This window comes from Carcharhinus amblyrhynchos, chromosome 13 (assembly GCF_965287045.1).
Source record: "Carcharhinus amblyrhynchos chromosome 13, sCarAmb.v2.hapA, whole genome shotgun sequence".
Classification (NCBI taxonomy): Eukaryota; Metazoa; Chordata; class Chondrichthyes; order Carcharhiniformes; family Carcharhinidae; genus Carcharhinus; species Carcharhinus amblyrhynchos.
The window spans coordinates 34,886,849-34,909,469 of record NC_137336.1 but is presented as its reverse complement, the minus strand read 5'-3'; the positions used below and the strand labels follow the sequence as shown (position 1 = coordinate 34,909,469).

General features: G+C 41.6%; 1 protein-coding gene across 1 annotated transcript in view; it reads right to left on the bottom strand.

Annotated features, from left to right (window-relative positions):
* The window catches only part of LOC145351836 (CCR4-NOT transcription complex subunit 6), a 74,226-nt gene that overhangs the window by 33,343 nt on the left and 18,262 nt on the right, over positions 1-22,621 (bottom strand). Inside the window, exons 3-6 of the mRNA XM_080201522.1 lie at positions 22,334-22,520; positions 14,315-14,400; positions 720-824; positions 566-634 (exon numbers count right to left, since the gene is read on the bottom strand). Of these exons, the coding sequence (XP_080057648.1) occupies positions 566-634; positions 720-824; positions 14,315-14,400; positions 22,334-22,520 (447 nt within the window). The remainder of the gene's footprint in view (positions 1-565; positions 635-719; positions 825-14,314; positions 14,401-22,333; positions 22,521-22,621) is intronic.

Below are 22,621 nucleotides of genomic sequence, written 5' to 3'. Positions count from 1 at the left end.
AACCTGTATACTTGGAGTTCCTCTATTTGTCCTTTAGACTTTTCCCAGACTATATATCAGATAATTCATAGAATCGTGGAATCCTTACAATGCAGGAGGCCATTCAGCCCACCGAGTAGGCACCAGCAACAATTCCACCCATTCCTTATTTGTAACCTCATGCAGCCACCCGCTAATTTCCCTGACAGGGGCAATTTAGCATGACCAATTAACCTAACCTGCTCATTTTTGGAGTGCAGGAGGAAACCAGAACACCCAGAGGAAACCCACGCAGGCACAACCCGCAGACGCAAACTCCACAGAGATAATAACCCGAAGCCGGAACCCAGGTCCCAGTGAGGCAGCAGTGCTAAACACTGTGCCACTCAAAAGTCCCCAGTACCTGCACAGCACTGATTTTTAGTGCACATTACGAAGAATTCACCTACTAATCAAGGTAATCTTCACTGAATTTGTATCTATGGATCATATGGTTAACATCTAAAAACTTGAATTTTATTGGATTAAAAAAAACTAGTAATTCAATGTTCAATACGATATTTCAAGAAAATAAACTTAATTTCACCTGAAGGATGTGTCCGTTCTGGTTCTTGTAAGACAATCCATGACCTGGGTGGAGGCTGTTCTGGCTGAACTATTGAAGATCAAATTGTATGTTAATTTCACAAAATCTGTACCTAAAAATTAAATAAAAATAAAACACGGTTTGATATACTTACTTCTTTTTGAAGTGCCTGCCAAATTATCAAGCAGATAATTCAGTAGCCTACGAGTTCCATCTGGTTCCTGATGGAGACTAAGAATTTCTTGTGCCAAAGGATTTCCTATGAATCATATGGAAATTTATGAGACAAACTGGTCCACAAATCGATGCAATGTAAACAGCAATATCACTCTTTTCCAGTAAAACAAACACACAATACTTACATTCTCTCTTCCCTTAAATCAAAACGTAGAAGGCACTGAAGACAATTAAATAGAAATGCTCTCCCCTGCAGCTCTTAACTTGATCTCAGGCAACTACACCTGACTTCATCTAAGAAATTGCATCCATAAACTGAAGTCATTTGGGCAAATGAAACATTCACAAACAATTTTTACTTCCAGTAAGGAATTCTAGCATCAGTGGATTGACTACTTTTTTTAATTTGTTCATGGGACGTACAAGTCACTGGCTGGGCCAACATGTATTGCTCATCCCTGAGACATTTAAGAGTCAACCATATTGCTGTGGGTCTGGAACCAATGTAGGCCAGACCAGTTAAGGACAGAAGATTTCCTTCCCTAAAGGACATGAGTGAACCAGATGGGTTTTTAATGACAATTGACAATGGTTTCATGATCATCGTTAGACTTTCATTTCCGGACTTCTATTCAATTCAAAAGGAACTTGCTGCCCCATAGCGCAGTCAAGTCTGAATCATTAAATGGTTTCAAGGAGGTGATATATCTCTGATTTAAAAAAAACATGTCAAAAGGATAGGGGGAACAGGTAGGGAGGCGAATTTGAGGCCAGGCAGAGATCAGCCATGATCTGATTGGATGGCAGAGCAGGCTTGAGGGCTGAATTAGCCTATTTCTTATGTTATAAGAAATAGGTTTATAACTATTCTTATTATGTTCCCATGTTCATCATCTGCCACGGTGGAATTTTTTAAAAAAAATTAATTTATGGACATGGGTATCGCTGGCTGGTCAGCATTTATTGCCTATCCTTGGTTGTTCTTGGAAGGTAATTGAGAGTCAACCACACTATTGTGGGTCTGGAGTCAGAGGTATGCCAGGCAAGGTAAATGACAGTAGGTTTCCTTCCCTAAATGTCATGAGTGAACCAGATGGGTTTTTCCATATGGACTAGTTAGTGACAGCATGGTTTTGTACAGGGAAAGTCATGTCCGACCAACTTGATTGAGTTTTTTTGAAGAGGTGACAAAGGTAATTGATGAGGGAAGGGCGGCTGATGTACTTAATACTGACTTTAGTAAGGTATGACAAGGTTCCACGTGGCAGACTGGTAAAAAAAAACTAAATTCACGAGATTCAGGGTGGGCTGGCTAGGTGTATACAGAACTAGACTGGTTACAGAAGACAGAGTAGCAGTGGAAAGGTATTTTTCAGAATGAGATCTGTAGCTAGTGGTGTTCCGCAGGGATCAGTGCTGGGACCTCAGTTGTTTGTAGTATATATAAATGTTATGGAGAAAAATGTGAGTAGTCTGACTAGTAAGTTTGCAGATGACACAAAGATTGGTGGAGTTGTTGATAGCGCTGGGGATTGTCAGGGGATACAACAGGGCATAGATAGATCAGAGACTTGGGCACAGAAATGGCACTTGGAGTTTAATCCCAACAAATGCTAGGTGATGCATTTTAGAAGATCAAATTTAGGCGTGAATCATATGCTAAATGCCAGAATCTTAGGAGCATTAACATACAGAGGGATATGGGCATGCAGGTCCACAGTTCCCACAGATGACCAAGGTGATTAAGAAACCATATGGCAAGCTTGCCTTCATGAGCTAGGGCACTGAGTACAACAAGAGTTGGGATGTCATGTTGCAGCTATATGAAACCTTGGTTAGGCCACATTTGGAGTATTGTGTGCAGTTCTGGTCACCACATTATCACAAGGACGTGGAAGCAAAGAAGGTTCTCCGGGATGTTGTCTGGTCTCGAAGGTGTTGGTTATGAGGAGAGGTTGAATAAACTAGGATTGTTTTCACTGGAAAGATGGAAACTGAGGGGAGGTCTGATAGAGATCTACAAATGACGAGAGGCATAGACAGAGTCTTTTTCCAAGAGAGGAAGTGTCAATTACAAGGGGGCACAGGTTTAAGGTGAGAGGGGGGAAAGTTTAAGAGAGATGTGCTGAGGAGGTTCATCACGCAGAGGGTCATGGGTGCACTGCCAATGGTGATGGAAGCAGACACATTAGCAACATTTAAAAGGCATCTGGATGGGTACATGAATAGGGAGGGAAGAAAGGGATTGGACTAACCAGGTGAAGGTTTTTTTTTAAGTTCAGTTAGGGCATCTTGATTGATATGGGCTTCGAAGGGCGAAGGGCTTGTTGCTGTACTTTTCTATTTTCTCTCTCTATTCTCTGCCACTTTTCGGTCGGCTCACATCCAAGTCTTGTTGCTCCTGGTGATGCCTTGCCCTTTTATTGTGGCTCATTGTCTTCTTGTCCCCTGGAGATTTTCTATTTTTATTCATGTTAGTCTTTTTTTGTGCAGAATAGTGAACGGGGGTGTATTTGTGTAATGGGGGAAAAAAGGAAATGGAGGGATCTTTTGTTCATGTCGTATGTTTGGGGGGTGGGGTGGATTAAGAGGGTGCCTGAGAGAGACAGGGATTGCATACCGTATTGGGCAAAATCCTAAAATATCTTGTAAATGCCTACAGCAGCAGTGGTTAACAGGGGATGAGGATGAGGATGAGGATCTGTGTGTAGGAGTGCGCCAGGTATTGTGAGGGTGATGAGTGAGTACTTCTCTTTTGGGTTTCCCTTAGGGATGCGATGGAGGTGTACAAGACTGTGGGGGTCCTGATTAGGATAGGGTGTAGTTGTTTCCCTTGGATCAGAGGTCCATCCCGGGAGGGCATAATTTTAGGGTAAAAGTTAGTAGATTCAAAAGGGATTTGAGAAAAGACCTTTTTTATTAAAAGGTGGTGGCCATCTGGGATGCACTGCTTGGGAAGGTAAATGGGACTTACCACTTTTCAGGTTATATTTGGGTGGGTCTTTGAGATCTCTTAATATTCCCTTTCTGGAACCCATGTAGGAAAATGGGGTTAACCCATCTGTAATGGTATTTGTTGTTAGAGCAGACTCGGTGGGCCAAAGGGTCTTGCCTCCAATGCACGTCTCAATAGTTCTATGACTCTAGATGGTTAGACCGTGGTGGTATGGTTGACCTCTTCCCAGTGAGTTTCTGCCCAGCTCGTCCCCATTTCCTCTATGTGATTTCTTCAAGGGGCCAACGCTGTTGAAGCGTCTGGACATTTGATCCGATGGATTCTGACTTGGTTTAGTTGTAGGGGGTACAGGATGATGTACTGAGGCTACGTCAGGTACTTATGGAGGTTTTTGATGTACATGTAGGTGAAAATGGTAGGAGGGCTGGTGGATGCCCCTAGTGGAAGAGGGCAGTGGGTGTATGGGTTCATGGGTTCTGCTATATTTAAGGTAGTTGGGGAGGGGTGTTCGTTGAGGTGATGTGTTAGGGGGAAGGGGATTCATAGGTAAGGGAGTTTTGTTGTGTTCCTCAGGAATGGGCTGGTGCTTGTGTTGGAAAGTTGTTCTGTGGAAAGGGGTTTCCTTTTTTTTGTTTTTGAGGTGGGGAGGTTGTGGGTGCATGTCGCTGACCACATCTGTGGAATGGGGGGGTGCAGGTCTACATGGTGTTCCTAGGGGTCATTCAGGGAGAGAAGTTTGTACGTCCGGGTTGGTTATGGAGGACAAGTGATTGGAACTTATGGCTAGGAAAGAGGAAGTAAGGTGGGCACAAGGACCAGTATGCTCTGCAGTGCTGTGAAAGCAACAATGATAACATGGTGAGTGCTGAAACAGCTTTTACACAGAAAAATTACTTGTGTTAGGGGAATACATGGTTGGGGGCCCTCAGAAGCAAAAAAGTCGAAAACAACCGGTCCACTGCCTGAGGGATCCCAACACTACTATTCACATGGTGAACTTTACATGACAGTCCAAATGGCAGAATTTGGCTTGATGGGTACATCCATGCACAACCTTGAGAGTTCTCTGCATGGACCTGACACACAGTCTTCATTCAGCTTTGGTTCTTGTTTGATCAAAAACTATTTTTAGTTTAGAAAAGTATTCATCATAATCCCAGAGACAAAATAATTAACTATTCTGTTCTAATTGCACATTTGGAAATAATTTGCAGTAGGATATTACCTATTGATTCTATCTCCTACACTAGACTAAAAAGTGTGCGTATATGTAGACAAAACCTTGTACGTGGAAACTGTATAATATGTTTATTGTATGATGGTCCCCCTCTGGGACTGCTGATAGCCCAAATCCAGTATTGAGTAAAGCATTACTCAGCTGTTTAAAATGTCAGTGACTTGCACTAGCTAGCATGTGCATGAGTCGCAAAAACCCAGCTTGCAGGTGCAGCAGGTGGTCAGGAAGGCGAATGGGATGCTGGCCTTCATAGCGAGGGGGATTGAATATAAAAGTAGGGAGGTCTTGCTGCAGCTGTATAGGGCATTGGTGAGGCCGCAGCAGGAGTACTGTGTGCAGTTTTGGGCGCCGCACCTGCGCAAAGATATTTTGGCCTTGGAGGGAGTGCAGAGGAGGTTTACTAGGCTGATACCGGAGTTGAGGGGGTTGAGCTATGAGGAGAGGCTGAATAAACTAGGCTTGTACTCGTTAGAGTTTAGAAGAATGAGGGGAGATCTCATTGAGACGTATAAGATGATGAATGGGATGGATAGGATAGAGGTGGAAAGACTCTTCCCGCTCAAAAAAGACAGTAGGACTAGGGGGCACAGCCTCAGGATAAAGGGGAGGCGGTTTAGAACGGAGTTGAGGAGGAACTTCTTCACTCAAAGGGTGGTGAATCTCTGGAATTCTCTGCCCGTTGAAGTGGTGGAGGCTGCCTCGCTAAATATTTTTAAGACGCGGGTTGATGGGTTTTTGATAAGAGAGGGGATTAAGGGTTATGGGGAGAGGGCGGGAAAGTGGAACTGAGCCACGACAGATCAGCCATGATCTTATTGAATGGCGGGGCAGGCTCGAAGGGCTAGATGGCCTACTCCTGCTCCTATTTCTTATGTTCTTATGTAAGTGCGCATGATGAACACCTGAGCCAATTTAGCTGATTTAAGAAACCTAGTTGCCAAGCCCTGCACCTTGAGGTGGTTCAAATGCTAAGTCCCAATTCAGTGTTGAGAAGTACTGTGCAGAAAATACTGGTTTTGGCAACGAACTATAAAACAAAACCTCAGCTGAGCTAACTTTGTATTTATACCTGGAGTTGCGTACTGGCATTTTACATGACAGTCCAAATTAGCTATTAAAATTACCAGTCAGTACTGCTCAACAATCTAAGAACACATATGTAACTTAATGGAATGCATTCCATATATGAGGCTCATCGCAAGATGGAGGACTTGGGCACTGATGTGATGAGTTTTTTTTTTATTATGAAGACATCGTCTGTCTAATATAATAATATTAAGCCAGCCTGCCATTGGAATTTTTATTCAGCTCCCTTACATTGCTGAGTATCATAACTTCAGACTGAATTAAAATTTTTCTTTTTAAAATCACCCCTTGACAACGTGAGCAGGATTAAGGCATTTATGTCATGTGACATCATTTTTAGTATTTCAACAGGCTAGTCCTGTCAGCAGTGAAGAGCAATCTGAAGGGAGATCACCCTACTAATGACAAATTTTGTAACAAAACTGAACATAAATTTGATACATTTTGTTTTATGAAATTTAGCAAAACAATTTAATTAGGTTTGTCATACTGTACTGAATCATGGTAATTACGTTATCCAATGTTTAACACAAGAATCTATTTTACTAATATCCTTCAGGGAAATTAATCTGCTGTTTTTACCTGGTCTAGATTACACACAATTCCAGATCCACAGCAATGTGGCTGACTTTCAAATGCCCTTTGAAATAACCTAGCAAATTCACTATTGTGTATCAAACTGCTACAGAAAAGTCAAAGAAAAATAAAACCAGACAAATCATTTGATATCAACTCAGGTACCAGAAATGATAAAGGCAAACACTGCTCAGGTCTCCTTGCCAACATCTAGAGCCTTGTGCTTAAATTAGGAGAGCTGTTCCACTGACTCGTCAAGCAACAGCCATAGTCATACTCACCAAATCATTACAGGATGGTGGTGATGAGGTGGTAATGTCACTGGACTCAATTCAGAAGCCCAGGCTAATGCTCTGGGTCTATGGCAGCGGGTGGAATTTAAATTCAATTAACAAATTTGGCATCAAAAGTTAATATCATAATGGTGATCATGAAACCATTGTTGATTTTTGTAAAAACCCATCTGGTTCACTGATGACTTTGAGGGAAGGAAATCTACCATCTTTACCTAGTCTGGCCTACATGTGACTCCAGACCCACAATAATATGGATAATTCCAAAACAGCCTAACAAGCTATTCAGTTGTACAAACCAGCTACAAAAAAGGAGTGAAACTGAATGAAACACTTAGCATTGATCAAAGCACTGTCCGCTTTGCAAAGTCCTCCCTACTACCATCTGGAGGCTTGTACCAGAATTGAGAGAGCTGAACCACAGACCAACTAAGTAACAGCCTGACATATTCATACCTTACAGACACTGTTCCAGACACCACCACCCTCTTCTCCGGTATGTTCCCTCCCACTGGTAAGAGACACAGTAGTATTTTGTTAGGAGGGAGCTGCCCTGGGAGTTCTCAATATTTAACTCGACTCCATGATGCTTCGTGGCATCAGGTCAAACACAAACTTTGAAACAAAATTTCCTGAACAAAGAACAGGAGTGAGTTATTTTTCATCTGACAATTGTAGGATGAACAAAGAACAGTACAACACAGGAACAGGCCTTTTGGCCACCAACCCTTTCTAAACTCAAGATCTTTTGCCCCTGCATGGCGCATTTCCCTCTATTCCCTGCCTATTGATATATTTGTCAAGATACCACTTAAATGTTGCTCTTGTATCTACTTCTACTGCCTCCTCTGGCAGACCATTCCAGGCACTTACCACCCTCTGTGTAAAATAAAAACTTGCCTCTCAAATCTCCTTCAAACTTTTACCTTTTTCACTTTTTACCTAAAACCTACGTACCCTGGGAAAAAGACTCCGAATATCCATGCCTCTCATAATTTAGTAAACTTCTATCAGGTTGCCCTTCAGCCCCCAACATTCAAGTGAAAATAAACCAAGTTTATTTTCCAATCTCTCCTCAGAACTAATACAATCTAAACCAGGCAACATCCTGGTAAACCTTTTCAGTACTCCTTCCAAAGCCTCCACATCCTTTTGGTAGCATGGTGACTAGAACTGTATGCAATATTCCAATGTGGCCCAGCTAAAGTTCTACACAGCTGCAGCATGACTCAGAATATAAAAATTGCCATGCTCTGACTGATTAAGGCAAGCATGCCACATGTCTTCTGTACCACCTTATCCACTTGTGTTGTAACCTTTCAGGCAACTGTGGACCTGGATGTCTAGATCCTTCTGTATGTCAATGCTTCCAATGTTCCATTTACTGTGTAGGTCCCTCCTGCATTCCAAAACGTATCACCTCGCATTTGCCCGGATTAACTTCCGAGTGCCATTTCTCTGCCCAAGTTCCAGCCTAAATCCTGCTGAATTCTCCGGCAATCCTTTTCACTGTCTGCAGTGCCCCCCATCTTTATGTTGCCCGCAAACCTACGAATCAAACCACCTACATTATCCTCCAAATCAATTATATTTATACATCTTATATTATAAGCAACAAGGTTCCCAGCATTGATCCCTGCGAAACACCACTGGTCACACATTTCCAATCAGAAAAACAGACCTTTCCACTGCTACTCTGTCTTCCATGACCTTGCCAGCTCTGTATCCATCCTACCAATTCACCATGGGTCCCATGTATTTTCATCTTGTATGCTACAAGGGACCTTGTCAAAGGCTTTGCTAAAGTCCACGTTGACAACACCAACTGCCCTGGCCTCAATCATCTTTGTCACTTCTTCAAAAAAAGTTCAAGTTCGTGACATATGACCTCCCCCACACAAAGCCATGCTGCCCATCGCTAATAAGTCCATATTTTTCCAAATCTGAATAAATCCTGTTGCTAAGAATTTCCTCCAATAATTTCCCTATCACTGACGTGAGGCTCACCAGCCTGTAATTTCCCGGAGTATCCACTGTTGCTCTTCTTAAACAAACAAAAAACACTGGCTATTCGCCAGTTCTCTGGGACCTCACCTGTGACTAAAGAGGAGACAAATATTTTGTACAAGGCCCCAGCAATTTCTTCCCTCACCTTCCTCAGCACTCTGGAATAGATCCCATCAGTTCTTGGGGACTGGACTACCTTAATGCTTTCCACAACACCTAACACCACTTTTTTTTAAATATATCAATATGCCCAGGAATATCAACATACCCCTTTCTAGGCTCACTACCCACTATGTCCTTTGCCTTTGTGAATATTTGTGCAAAGTACCTCATCCACTTTTTCTAGCTCCATGCATAAATTCCCTCCATTGTCCTCGAGTGGACCTACCCTTTCCCTAGCTACCCTCTTGCTCCTTATATAGGTATAAAATGCCTTAATCCTGTTAGCCAAGGTCATTTCACAGCCCCTTTCATCCCTCCTAACTTCTTAAGTACTAACTTTCCTGTTTTCTTTATATTCTGTGAGGGCTATCTTCAGTTTCCTAAAGCTTACATATGCCTCCTTTTTCTTTTTGACTAAGCCACTTATTGCATCCCCTCAGCAGATGAATCAGTTTTCTTCCATGTTGAGCACTTAGAAGAAGCACTGAGGATGGCAAGGGTACATAATGTACTTTAGATGAGAGACTTCAATGTCTATCACCAGGAGTGGCTCGAGCTAGCGGAGTCCTAAAAGAGCATAACTGTTAGACAGGATCTGTGCCAGGTGACGGGGGAACCAACAAGAGGGAAAATTTACTTTGACCTCAGGCTCACCAATCTATATGTTGCAGATGTATCTGTCCATGAAAGTGTAGGGTGGAGTGACCACTTTGTGGAGACAAAGTCCTATCCTCACACTGAGGATAGCTTCCATAGTGCTGAGTGACACTAACACTATGCTAAATGGGATAGATTTGGAATAGATCCAGCAATTCAAAACTGGGCAATGAAACACAAGCACCAGCAGAATTGTATGGCCAGTATATCCTCCATTCTACTGTTACCATCAAGCCGACAGCAGATCAACCCTGCTTTAACAAGTAGTACAGGAGGAGCACCAGACATACCTAAAAACGAGCGATCAACCTGGCGAAGCTATAACACAAGACTATTTGCATGTCATGCAGCGTAAGATAGGGCTATGAAATTGTCCAATCATGAGTGGTGGTGAACAAATAAACAATGAAAAACGAGTAAGTTCCACAAATATCCTCAACCTCAAATCATAGGGGAGCCCAGCACATCAGTGCAAACATTCAGGCTGAAGTTTTGCAACCATTTTCAGCCAGAGGTATCAAGTGAATATTCCATCTTGACCTCCTTCTGACATCCCCATCACCACAGATTAGACTTCAGCCAATTCGATTCACTTCACATGTTATCAAGAAACAGCTAAAGACACTGGATGCTGCAAAGGTTATGGACCCTGACAATATTCAGGTAGTACTACTGAAGACTTGTGCTCTAGAACTAGCTGCACCCTTAACAATGTTGTTACAGTACAGCTACAACACTGGCAGCTACCTAACAACATGGAAAATCGCCCAGATATGGCCTGTACACATAAAGCAAGACAAATCCAATATGGCCAATTTCCATCTATCAACCTACTCTCGGTCATTAGCAAAGATGGAAGGTGCCCTCGACAGCGCTATCAAATGGTACTTCTCCACAATAAAGGTGCCATTGTACAACATGGCCCATAGACTGTTCTCCCCTTTGGGGAGAAGCTGAATGGTGATGATTTAATCTGAGGATCATCGCACCTCAGGCAAGGGGGAAGGTCAAGAAGGCAGACCTTCATGAATAACCTCAGCCGGTACAAGAATGGAATCCGCACTATCGGCGCCATTCCATATCACAAACCAGCCATCTAGCTAACCAACCCCCACTTACTTTGGGGTGGGGCGGAATCAGGATATTGAATTTGATGATCAGCCTTGACCAAAATGAATGGTAAAGCAGACCCAAAGGACTGAATAGCCTAGTTCTGCTTCTAGTTTCCATTTACTTGCAATAGCCGGCTCTCAGCTGATCAATTTTGGTTCTACCAGGGCCAATCAGCTACTTACCTCATTTTGTCCAGATATGGAAAAAAGTGAACTCAAAGATGAGGGGAAAATGACTACTCTTGACATGAAGGTAATATTTGACTGAGTGTGGCATCAAAAAATCCTAGCAAAACAGAGGGAAAACTCTCCACTGGTTGGAGTCACAAAGGAAGATTGGTGCAATTCTTGGAGGTCAATCATCTCCATCCTGGGACATAAAGCAGAAGTTCCTCAATGTCCTTCTTCAGCTACCTAATCAATGACCTTCCCCCATCATAAGGTCCGAAACGGGGATGTTTGATTGTTTATGTTCGGAAGCATTCTTAACTCCTCCGACACGAAAGCAGACCTTGCACCTAAGCACCAAAATTTGGACAACATTCAGGGTTTGGCTGATAAGTAACATTGGCGCCATACAAGTTCAAGGTGGTGACCATCTCCAAGGAGAGAGAATCTAACCTGTTCCCTTTGATATTCAGTGGCATTATCATTGCCAAATACCCCACTATCAACATCATGGCTGCACACAGTGGCAGCTGTGCATTCCTTCTACAAGATACTCAGCAACTCACCAAGGGTCCTTTGAACACTTCCAAACCTGCAATCCTTATTACCTCCGAAGACAAGGGCAACAAATGCATGCAAACACCACCACCTGCAAGTTTCCCTCCAATTTTCTTCACTGTCACTGGATCAAAGTCCTGCCTTCAGCAAATTTAATTCACTCCACACATTAAGAAATGACTAAAGCTATGAGTATAAACATTGAAAAGGTAAATTAATGGGAGTCAAAAGGAATACATTAAAAGGAACCAGACTCAAGTTTCAAGTGGATGGTGCCACACTGGAATAAATAGACAAGTCTGTCCGCTTAGGACAAAATGATAACAGAAGATTGTGGATGTGATGCTGAAGTCAGGGCGAGGATAGAGATAGCTAAAAGTAATTTTGTGAAGGTGTTAGCATCAAGAAAACTCAAACCTGAAACAAAGAAAAAAAACTTGAAGATGTCATACTCTATCCATTTTCCTGTAGGCCACACAAACTTGGGCAATAAATAAAAATTTGTGGACAAAAAAAAAAGAGGCCTTTGAAATGCTGATGTTATAAGGTATGCTTAAAATTCCATCACTGACCAGAAGACAAATACAGATGTCCGAAATTGGAAGGGCAAAAAGAACAACAGTGACACCCAGAAAATAAAATGACAGTGGTTTGGCCATCGCATCAGAACTGAAAAACTAGAAGTGTTTTCTGGAGATCAAAGTGGAGGACAAAACAAGAGGTCAACGTAGGTGCAGTTAGATGACAGATATCACTGAGTAGTTGCAGATAAGCCACAGTGGATGAGTGAGGATGGTGCAAGGCAGACCAATGTGACATAGCATGGCAGCAGATCACCTGCTGGAGTAACTGCAAGCAAGGGCAATACAGAAAGGCACTGAATATATTGAAGGATATGGGCACCAACAACTTCCCAGCCATAGTACTCCAGCCTTGTGCTCCAGAACTAGCCATGTTCCATGCTAAAATGCTCCATGATAGCTCTAACACTAACATTTACCCAATAATGGGGAAAATTGCCCATGTCATGTATAAAGAGAAAAATGTAATTCAGCCAATTATTGCCCCATCAGGCTGCTCTCAATTATTAGCAAAAAGGATAGAAGGCCTAATTGATAGTACTAACAAGTAACACTTGCTCCACAACAACTTATTCAAAAATGCCCAGTTTAAGTTTTGTCAGAGGTACTTGGTACGAGATTTCATTGTAGTCTTGGTCCAAAAATGGACAGAAGAGCTGAATTCCAGAAGCGAAGTGAGAATGACTGCCCTTGAACTCAAGGCAGCATCTGATCAGGTGTAGCATCAAGAAGCTATAGCAAAATCAAAGTAAATGAGGATCCAGGGGAAAACTCTCCACTGGTTTGAGTCATACTAAACACAAAGGAAGATGTTTGCAGTTGTTGGAGGCTGATTATCACAGTCTTAGGACATCACTGCAAGCGTTCCACAGGGTAACAGCCTCAGCCAATTAAACAACCTTCTCTCAATCAGTAGATCAGAAATGGGAATGATCTTTGATGACTGCTCAGTTTTCAGTAACATTTGCAACTGCTCAGATATTGAACCAGTCCCTCTCTAAATGGAGCAAATCCTGGACAATATTCAGGCTTGGGCTGACTAGTGACAAGTAACAATGGTGAAGTGCTAAGCAATGGCCATCTCCAGCAAGAGAGAATCTTTAACCATCCCCCCATGATGCCTAATGGCATTATCCCATTACTGAATTCCCCACCATCAATATCCTGGGTGAGGGGAAGACCATTGACCAGCCACACAAGTACTGTGGTCACAAGTGCAGGTCAGAAGTTTGGAATTTTGAATTAATGCCTGTCTCCCCAAGCATGCCCATCGTCTAGAAAGCATGTCTGAAGTGTGATGGAATACTCTCCACTTGCTTGGACGAGTGCAGTGCCAACAGTACTCAAGAAACTTGCAATATACAGGAAAAAGCAGCTCACTTGACTGGCACCCCATCAACAAACTCCCTTCACCACTATTTACCTTAAACATTTACTCCCTTATCCACCAGTGCACAGTGATGACAATGTACATCATCTACAAAATACACCGCAGCAACAAAGCAAGCCTCTTTTTACAACACATTACAAATCCGGGACCTCAGCACCCAGAAGGACAAGAGCAGATGCATGATAACACCATCAGCTGCAAGTTCTGCTCAAAATCCTGCACAATCCTGACTTGGAACTAAGTCATTCTTTCACTGTCACTGGGTCAAAATCTAGGAACTCTGTCCCTAACAGCGCTGTGGCTGTACCTGCAACATATGGACTGGCTCACTACCAAGGGAAATAGGGATGGGCAATAAAGTTTATCCTTGCCACATCCATATCTGCTGAATGAATAATTTTTTTAAAACTTTGCATTAGCATTCTCATGCACGATATTTTGAATTCAAGTAGCAAAGTGTCAATCAAATTGCAAATTATATACAGAGCTGCGCCGCTCACTATGCTGCTTCAATATAGTTGCTTGTATCACAGGGTGAGTATAACACAGCCTTCCAACACTTGCCACCTGTTCATTCATTCAAAATGATAATTTGATTGAAATGCAAGAAGTCAAATGGCAACTATGGAAGCTTGCTGCACCAGGGGTCAATAATTCCTGAAGTGGAAGGAGAAATGAAAATTGTGAAAAGAAAATACTTTCTACGTTTAATAAAATTACCTTATGGAATTCACTATTTACTAAAAGTAAATGATTCAGTACAGCATTGCACCACATGATTCCTCTTACCTTTCAAACCCAGGGTCTGTAATTGAAACAACTTTCCAAGTTCAAATGGTAGAACCCGTAAAAGGTTATTATTCAAAAGCAGTTCCCTGAAAGAAACAAAAGGAAATCAAAAAAATGTGTACCCTGTAAACCTCAAGGGTTAGAACAACATGATTGGGTCTACACATATATAAGAAAGTCTGAATCATGTTAAGAAATCTGCTTCTTCCCTCACCCTTCGTGATGGAAGTTAAGGAAAAGAACTTGTGATGCTATCAGTGTGGAGATTGGGACAGAACAAAACATTACATATTTGCCTAACACAAAGGGTTAGTGGTGGACATATGCAGTTACAACTGCAGAAATTGGCCAGCAAGCACACAAAATGTAAAAGAATGGCTTCAGAATTGGTCAATTTGCACTGGTCTTTGTGCTTTACAAAAATAACTGCTCATCTTGAGCCTGTTATTTTTAAGAGATTGCTAGATTTGCACTATAATTATCTGTGAAACTCAGTGAAGAAAGTTTAAGGCTGGTAATTATTATGCAGCCGGGTACCCGTTAAATTCTGGCAATTGTTAGTGCATTTCCCATCAAATTCATGGTCCAAAAAGGCAACACTTCAAATTGTCTTATCTTATTCCCACATATACTTAAATTGCTTTTTCTTTGTTTCTTCTCTTAATCCAATCAATCATTTGTTCCTTCCTTTCACACCTGATCTGGCTAATTCATTCTCTTTCTCTGTCCATTCTCTGATTCTCTCAATCCTTAAGTTTCATTAGTTAAGGAAATAACTGCTGGCTGTTTATCTCTCCACACTGCTTTCAGTTTGCACTATGGGATTGTTACAGCATGAAAAATTCCAATGGCATATGTGCTTCACACCAGCAAGATTTAGCCTGCTGTCTCAGCATACACAATGGGCTGTCTTTATAGGAAAACATGGCCAGAGACTATCTAACCACACCACCTGTTCACCAAAATTAGTCAACCTATTACTACCTGAAATCAACGCACAGACAAGACAAACAAACCTGAAAAGCTATGAATAAACGAGAAGTAAATTGTAACAATTTAGAATCCTGCTTTAACAAGTTGGTTTCCTACCCTAAAAATACCTATACACAAAGGTGGTAAGACTGGGAAATCACGTTAAATGCAACTATCAAATGTAAAAAAATCACTGACAAATAAAAAGGTAGATGTCAACTGTATTGTGCACAGATGGTAACCATCCTCCATTATGCAAAGACTAATAGAAATGTTGCAGATGGCATATGTGTGCTTTCTTATTTTATAATAATTCCCCTTTAATATAAACATCATGGCATCGATTCCCCCATCCCACTGAGCTGATTTTTTTAGCACAGTGGGCCCGGAGATTTAAGTGTGGCCAGTTTACCACGATCTGCGCTTGGCGCCCAGGCCTGAATGCATCTCGCAGTGCCAGATTTCCAATGCCGTCAGCTCCATGCCAGAAATAGGTGCAGAGCTGTATATGTAGCACATAATTTAAATGCAATTTGAATACAATTAGTGGGCCCAGGACTGAAATCTCCAGGCCTGCATCAACCTTCCCAGGAATATTTTACTCCAGTGGGAATTATTATGACTCTCCACTTACGGGGAGCTGGTGGCCTGGGCGCCTGGTACTGCCAATGTCCAGAGGGCACCTTGGAACTGCTCCACACCTGATGGTTGGGGGGAGGGCACTCCAGCTGCCACACTGTAGTCAGGATCAATGGGGGGGGGGCAGTAGACAGGAGCCACTGCGCATGCGCTGAATTCAGCACTGACAGATTGGCACATACGCAGTCGGCTACTCAGCATTATGCTGCTGGTCTCTCCAGCAGGAATAGGCCCCTGCTTTTTAATGGGATTTATGCTAGCGCACTCTGTAGCATAAAGAGTGTGGGAGATTCTTCTCTGAACTCCCACTGAAAAAAACCAGCGCAATTTACTCCAGTTTTCAAGCAAATTTGACACTTCAAATTTTTTGGGAGAATCGCCACCCCCGCCCTCATGAATTAGAAGGCTAATGAAAATGCAAGGAGCAACCAAGAGCTTGCATCTTGAAAGATGTTTTTGGAAATTTTTTAAAACATAACTCAAATGTGATCAATGTAAGCTCAGATAAAACTTAATTCTAAACTACAAACTAGTGTAAAAATGACAGGACTTTATTTGCTCAGTGACATAACAATTAAGTGCCAGAACTACGTAGGTGTTATGAAATGCATTGTTTTGTCACTTCCAAAAATACAGAAGTGGTTATGAGTGCTAAAATAGCTAGAAGTTAAACTTTAAATGACAACTGTGTCATAAATTCTTATAGATCAAGATACTATCCAACAGCGAAACAGACACATTTGTGATTTGAAATTTAATATAATATTCAATTCAACAAATGGATGCTTCAACCAGTTTCACTTAAAGCATCAGTTTTCCCACAAAAGAAACAACAAATGGAAAAATGTTTGAATCTAGTCTAAAATATACAGTTAAGTTACAGGAAACATACTAGTCTGAACACACACTGCAGACTGCTATGGGAATATTTGAAGTTATAAAAAGATACTTCAGCTCACATATGACATATGAAACAATATAATTCTAGAACTGAAGTTATCAAAGCCACAGCAGGCAGTTCACTTAACCATTAAACAACTAAGAAGCAACTTTAGGCATTTCAATATCTTCATTAGGAGAACTGTGGCCAAACACCACATAAATCCCCTTCGTATTAGGGGCAAAAGGCACTAAACATCCTAAAATTGATACGATATATATAAGAATTGCATTTATATTGTGTCTTTCACAACCTCTGTACATCCCAAAGTGATTTACAGTTAATTAAGTAGCCATGGTAACATAGGTAGTGTGGCAGCTAATTTGTACACAAGTTCCTACAAATAGCAATGTGACGTTGGGCAGATAATCTGTTTTTGTGATGTTGAGGAACAAATGTTGACCAGGGCGTGGCAATAACTTCCCTGTTCATCTTCAAAATCATGCCATGTGATCTTTCACATCTATCCAAGAGAGATCAGCATTCCCTCAGTACTATAATTGAGTTTCAGCCTTGTTTTTTGTGACTTGAGCTAGCAATCTTAACTCAGTGGTAAGAGTATTCTGTCTCCCATTCCCCAGATTTCTTGCAATTCATTCCAGCTTGCCAATTCTACACATCAAACCATAGGTTTTAAAAGTGCAGAGCTTACAGAACAAAACTACGCTTTACCAAAATGTATTAGTTATTCAACAGTTACCAAAATGCATTAGTTATTCAACTGGAACAAATTTACATTTACCTGAGTCTCAACTGAAGTTGCTCAACAGTGCATTTGCACAATTCTTGACATGAATGTCATTAAATTTGACTGCCAGCTGCTTCAGGAACCATGAGCTCCTGGTCTCAGGAGTATCTTTATCAAATCTTGCATTACCTTCTATTATCTAATTGATGGTCTTACTACACAATCTCAGATTAAACCAGGGACTTATCAAGTTATCGGAACCTGGGAAATCATTTTTTAAAAACCAACTGAAATCCTAATCAAAAAAATGCTGCATTATGTAGAAATCATAGGCACAGGAGGCCATTCTGTTTGGAAGATCTATATAATTAATCCCACACCCTGCTCTTTCCCTCTTTCTTCTGTTCTAAGTATTCATCCAGTTCCCTCATGAAACTTCCTGTTTGTGTCCGTCACCCTTTCAGGCTCTGCATTTTAGATCATGCCCATTTGCCGTGTCACCTCTGGTTGTTTTGCCAATCACCTTAACCCGGTGTCCTTTGGTTACTGACCCTTCTATAACTGTTTCTCCTCATTTACTCTTATCAATATCCCTCATGATTTTGAATACCTCAGTAAACATCCCCTTACCCATCTCTACTCCAAGGAGATGAACCCTACATTCTCTGCTCTCTTCTCAATATTTATTCACTAATAAATCTCATGTGTCAACTCTTAACATTTCAACATCTATCCTAAAGCTTGGTGTCCAGAACTAATGATAATATGCCAGATGGGGCCTGAGTGTTAAGGTTTTGCATAAGTTCATTGCATTTGCACTCATCTTATTAAGAATCAAGGATACCATGTGTTTTAAAACAAAAACAATAGTTTTAAACTATCTTGTCACCTCAAAGATTTGAGTGAGCACACTTCCAAGTTTCTCTAATCCTCCATTCCAAAACAAAATTGTTTCAGTTTGCTTATATCATCTCTCATTTTTCTACCAAATGTATCACTTCATTCTTATTGATGTTAAATTTCATCTGCCATTTTTCCCATTTCACCAATTTATCTATGACTGACCACAGCAGGACACCACTATTTACTTCCCTCCAATCTAAGGTAAAAAAAAAATCTATCACCAGCAACATTCCCACAATTTTAATTTGTTTTGCACAGCCTATTGGTTGCAGTTTGCGGTTCCTTTAAGATTGCTGTGTGATCATGCTTGCGCATTTAAAAGGGAACATGAGTTGCATGCAGCCTGATTGTTTCACTAAACTGCAAGGCTTTGAGCAAAGATTGTTCATTCTTTCTGACCATTTATTCAAAGTATTTTCATATTTTGTATAAGATTTTCATTCACTTTTATGAACATGGTCAAAACAGAAAATAAAAATGGAACAATAAAAGTTTGGAAAATTTTCTGCCAGAATTCCTGATTTCCTAATTTTAAAAAAATCTTTACTTTTTAAATGATAGCACTCATCCATAGGATAAGTTGACTCGGTCAACAGTTATTGCCATCCCTACTGCTCTCGAGAAGATAGTGGTAAGCTGATTTCTTGAACCACTGCAATCCCCGAGGTGTATGTACACCCAGAGTAGTGTTAGAAAAGGATTTCCAGGACTTTGACCCAGCGACAGTGAAGCAATAATTATATATTTCCAAGTCAGAATGACGAGAGACTTGGTAGGGAACCTCCAGGTAGTGCTTCCAGGTATCTGCTGCCCTTGTCCTTCTAGATGTCAACACATGGATTTGCCTAACAAGCTTTGGTGAGTTCCTGCAGTGCATCTTGTAGATGGTACACACTGCTGCCAATGTTCATCGTTGGCAGAGAAAGACTGAATGTTTATGGAATGGGTAACAATCAAATGGGTTGCTTTGTCTTGGATGGTGTTGTGTTGTTGGCACTGCACTCATCCAGGTAAGTGGAGAGTATTCCATCACACTCCTGACTTTTGCCTTGTACATGCGGACAGGCTTTGGGGTGTCGGGAGCTCCTCGTCTCTGACCTGCCCTTGTAGCCACAGTAATTGTATGACTCGTCCAGTTCAGTTTCTGGTCAATGGTAACCCCAGAATGTTGAAAGTGGGGGATTCAGTGACAGTAATGCCATTGAATGTCAAGGGGCAATGGTTTGATTCTCTCTTGTTCGAGATGGTAATCAACTTACACATGCGTGGTGCAATTGTTACTTATCACCTGTCAGCCCAATCCTGGATAACGTCCAGGTCTTGCTTCATTTGGACAATGACTGCTTCAGTTTGCGAGGAATTCAAATGATTCTAAATACTGTGCAGTCATCAGTGAGCATCCCCATTCTGAAGAAAAGTCATTGATGAAGCAGCTTAAGGATGTTGGGCTTAGGACACTACCCTGAAGAATTCCAGCAATGATGTCCTGGGTCTGAGATAATTTACCTCCAACCATTACAACCATCTTCCTTTGTGTCAGGTATCACTCCAACCAGCAGAGAGTTTCCTTCCCCAATTCCCACTGACTCAACTTTTGCTAGGGCTCTTGATGCCAGACTCTGTCAAATCTCACCCCGTCTCTGGAATCTTTTGTCCATGTTTGAACCAAGGTTGTCGCGAGGTCAGCTCCAAGTGACCCTGATGGAACCCAAACTGAGCATCAGTGAGCAGGTTATTGCTGACCAAGTGCACTTGATAGCACTGTTGATGACCCCTTCCATCACTTTACTGATGATGATCAAGAGTAGATTCATGGGAAGGTAGGTGACCAGGTTGGATTTGTCCTGTTTTTCTTGTAATTCTGAGCAATTTTTCATATTGCTGACTAGATGCCATTAGTGTAGCTGTATTAGAAAAGCTTGGCTAGGGGCATGGCAAGTTCTGTAACACAAGGTTCTGGAACACAAGTTTTCAGTACTGTTGTCAGAACATTGTCAGGGCCTATAGTCTTTGCAGTACCCAGTGTCTTCAGCATTTCTTGATATCATATGGAGTAAATCAACTTGACTGAAAATTGACAGCTTTAATTCTGGGGACCTTGGAGGAGGGCAAGATTAATCAACCATTTGGCACTTTTGCCTGAAGATGGTTGTGAATACTTCAGCTTTCTTTTCTGCGCTGATGTGCTGGCTTGTGATTGAAGATGGGGATGTGCGTGGAACCTCCAAATTCCAGTGAGTTGTTTAATTGTCCCCACCGTTCATGTTCTCATTCATGACTGACTGTGGCAGGACTACAGAGCTGAGATCTGATCTGTCGGTTGCAGAATTGCTTAGCTCTGTCTACAAATTGATGCTTCTGCTGTTTGGCACACAAGCTGTCCTGTGTAAAAGCTTCACCAGGTTGACAACTCGGTTTTAGGGTTCATAGTTTATCCCATTTAGTACTATGGTAGTGCCACACACCCCAGTGAAGGATATCCTCAACATGAAGACAGGACTTCTGTCTCCATGAGGTCTGCGTGGTGGTCACTCCTAGTGATACTGTCATCTGTGGCAAGTAGGTTAGGGCGGATGAGGTCAAGTATGCTCTTTCCTCTTGTTGGTTCCCTCACCACCTGCCGGTGTCACAGTTTCAGTCCTTTCAGATCTGGCCAGCTCGCACCATGGTGGTACTTCCAAGCCACTTGGTGGTGGATATTGAAGCCTCCCAACTACAATACATTCTGTACTTTTGCCATGCTTGGTGCTTCCCCCAAGTGGTGTTCCACATGGGGGTACTGATTCATTAGCTGAAGGGGAACAATACGTGGTAATCAGCTCGAGTTTTTCTTGCCCGGGTTTGAACTGGTGCCACAAGCCTTCGTGGGGACCAGAGCTTATGTTGAAGACTCCCAGAGAAACCAGCTCTTGACTGCAAACCACTGTGATGCCACACTGTTGGGTCTGTCCCACTAGTGATGCAAGACATATCCTGGAATGGTAATGGCGGTGTCTGGGACATTATCTGCAAGGTACAATTCCATGAGCGCGTCAGGCTGTTGCTTGGCTAGTCCATGAGACAGTTCTCTCAACTTTGGCACAAATTCCCACTATTAAAAGGAGGACTTTAAAGGGTCAGCAGGGTTCTGTTTGCCATTAACGTTTCCAGTGCATAGATCGATGCTCGATGGTCCATCCAGTTTCATTCCTTTGTTTTCTTTATTGTGGTTGGATCCAAATGACTTTCAAGGCCTTTTCAGATGGTTCTGATATCACACATAGGCCAGACCAGGTAAGGACGGAAGGTTTCCGTCCCTAAAGGATATTAGTGAATCAGATGGTTTTCTACAACAAATCAACAATGGTTTCATAGTCATGACTTTTAATTCTAGATATTTTCTTTAATTTAAATTCGAACCTGTGTGCCCACAAAATTACACTAGGTCTCTGAATTACTGGCCCAGCAGCAATATCATTGTGCCACTTCCACCAGCCATATGGAGACTGAAACCTTCTTTAAAACAGTCTCCTATTAACTGAAAAGGCATGTTTTCAGCCATTCAGATGACAGAACAGTAAAGATAAACCTACTGCATCACAGGAATGGCTGTAATTTTCAAAAATCTAACATCAAGCAGTTCAAGTGCCCAAAATAATCTTCAACTCATTAGTAATTTATCAAAACAAATCATCTCGTCAGCTGTGCTCACTGCTGTTAACCTCAAAATAAATTAATGGGAATGCTGAATTAAAAATACAGCACGGTAAAAGAATTCGAATTTTTGTTGGAAAGAATTTATTTCCTTGGTGTGCTGACATTACAAAGAGCTTATAAGCATTAAATCTTTGAAATATAATAAATCACAGTATAATTTTTTTTCATTTGAAAAACTTACCTGAGTGATACCATGTTTCCAAGCTCTGACGGTAAACTCCTTATCTTGTTGCACGATAGGTCCAAATATACCAGATTATGCAGTTTGGCAATGTCAGGTGGAATACGTGAAAGAGAGTTGTCACCAAGATGCAATGCAGTCAAGTGTGTTAGTGACCACAATGATGAACTCAAACTTCTAACTCTCCCTGCATGATAGATAAATAAACAAAAAAGTTATGGTTCCCCTCCATTTTGTTTCCATTCCCCTCAGACAAATAGGCTGAGAGTTAAGTAATATACATATACG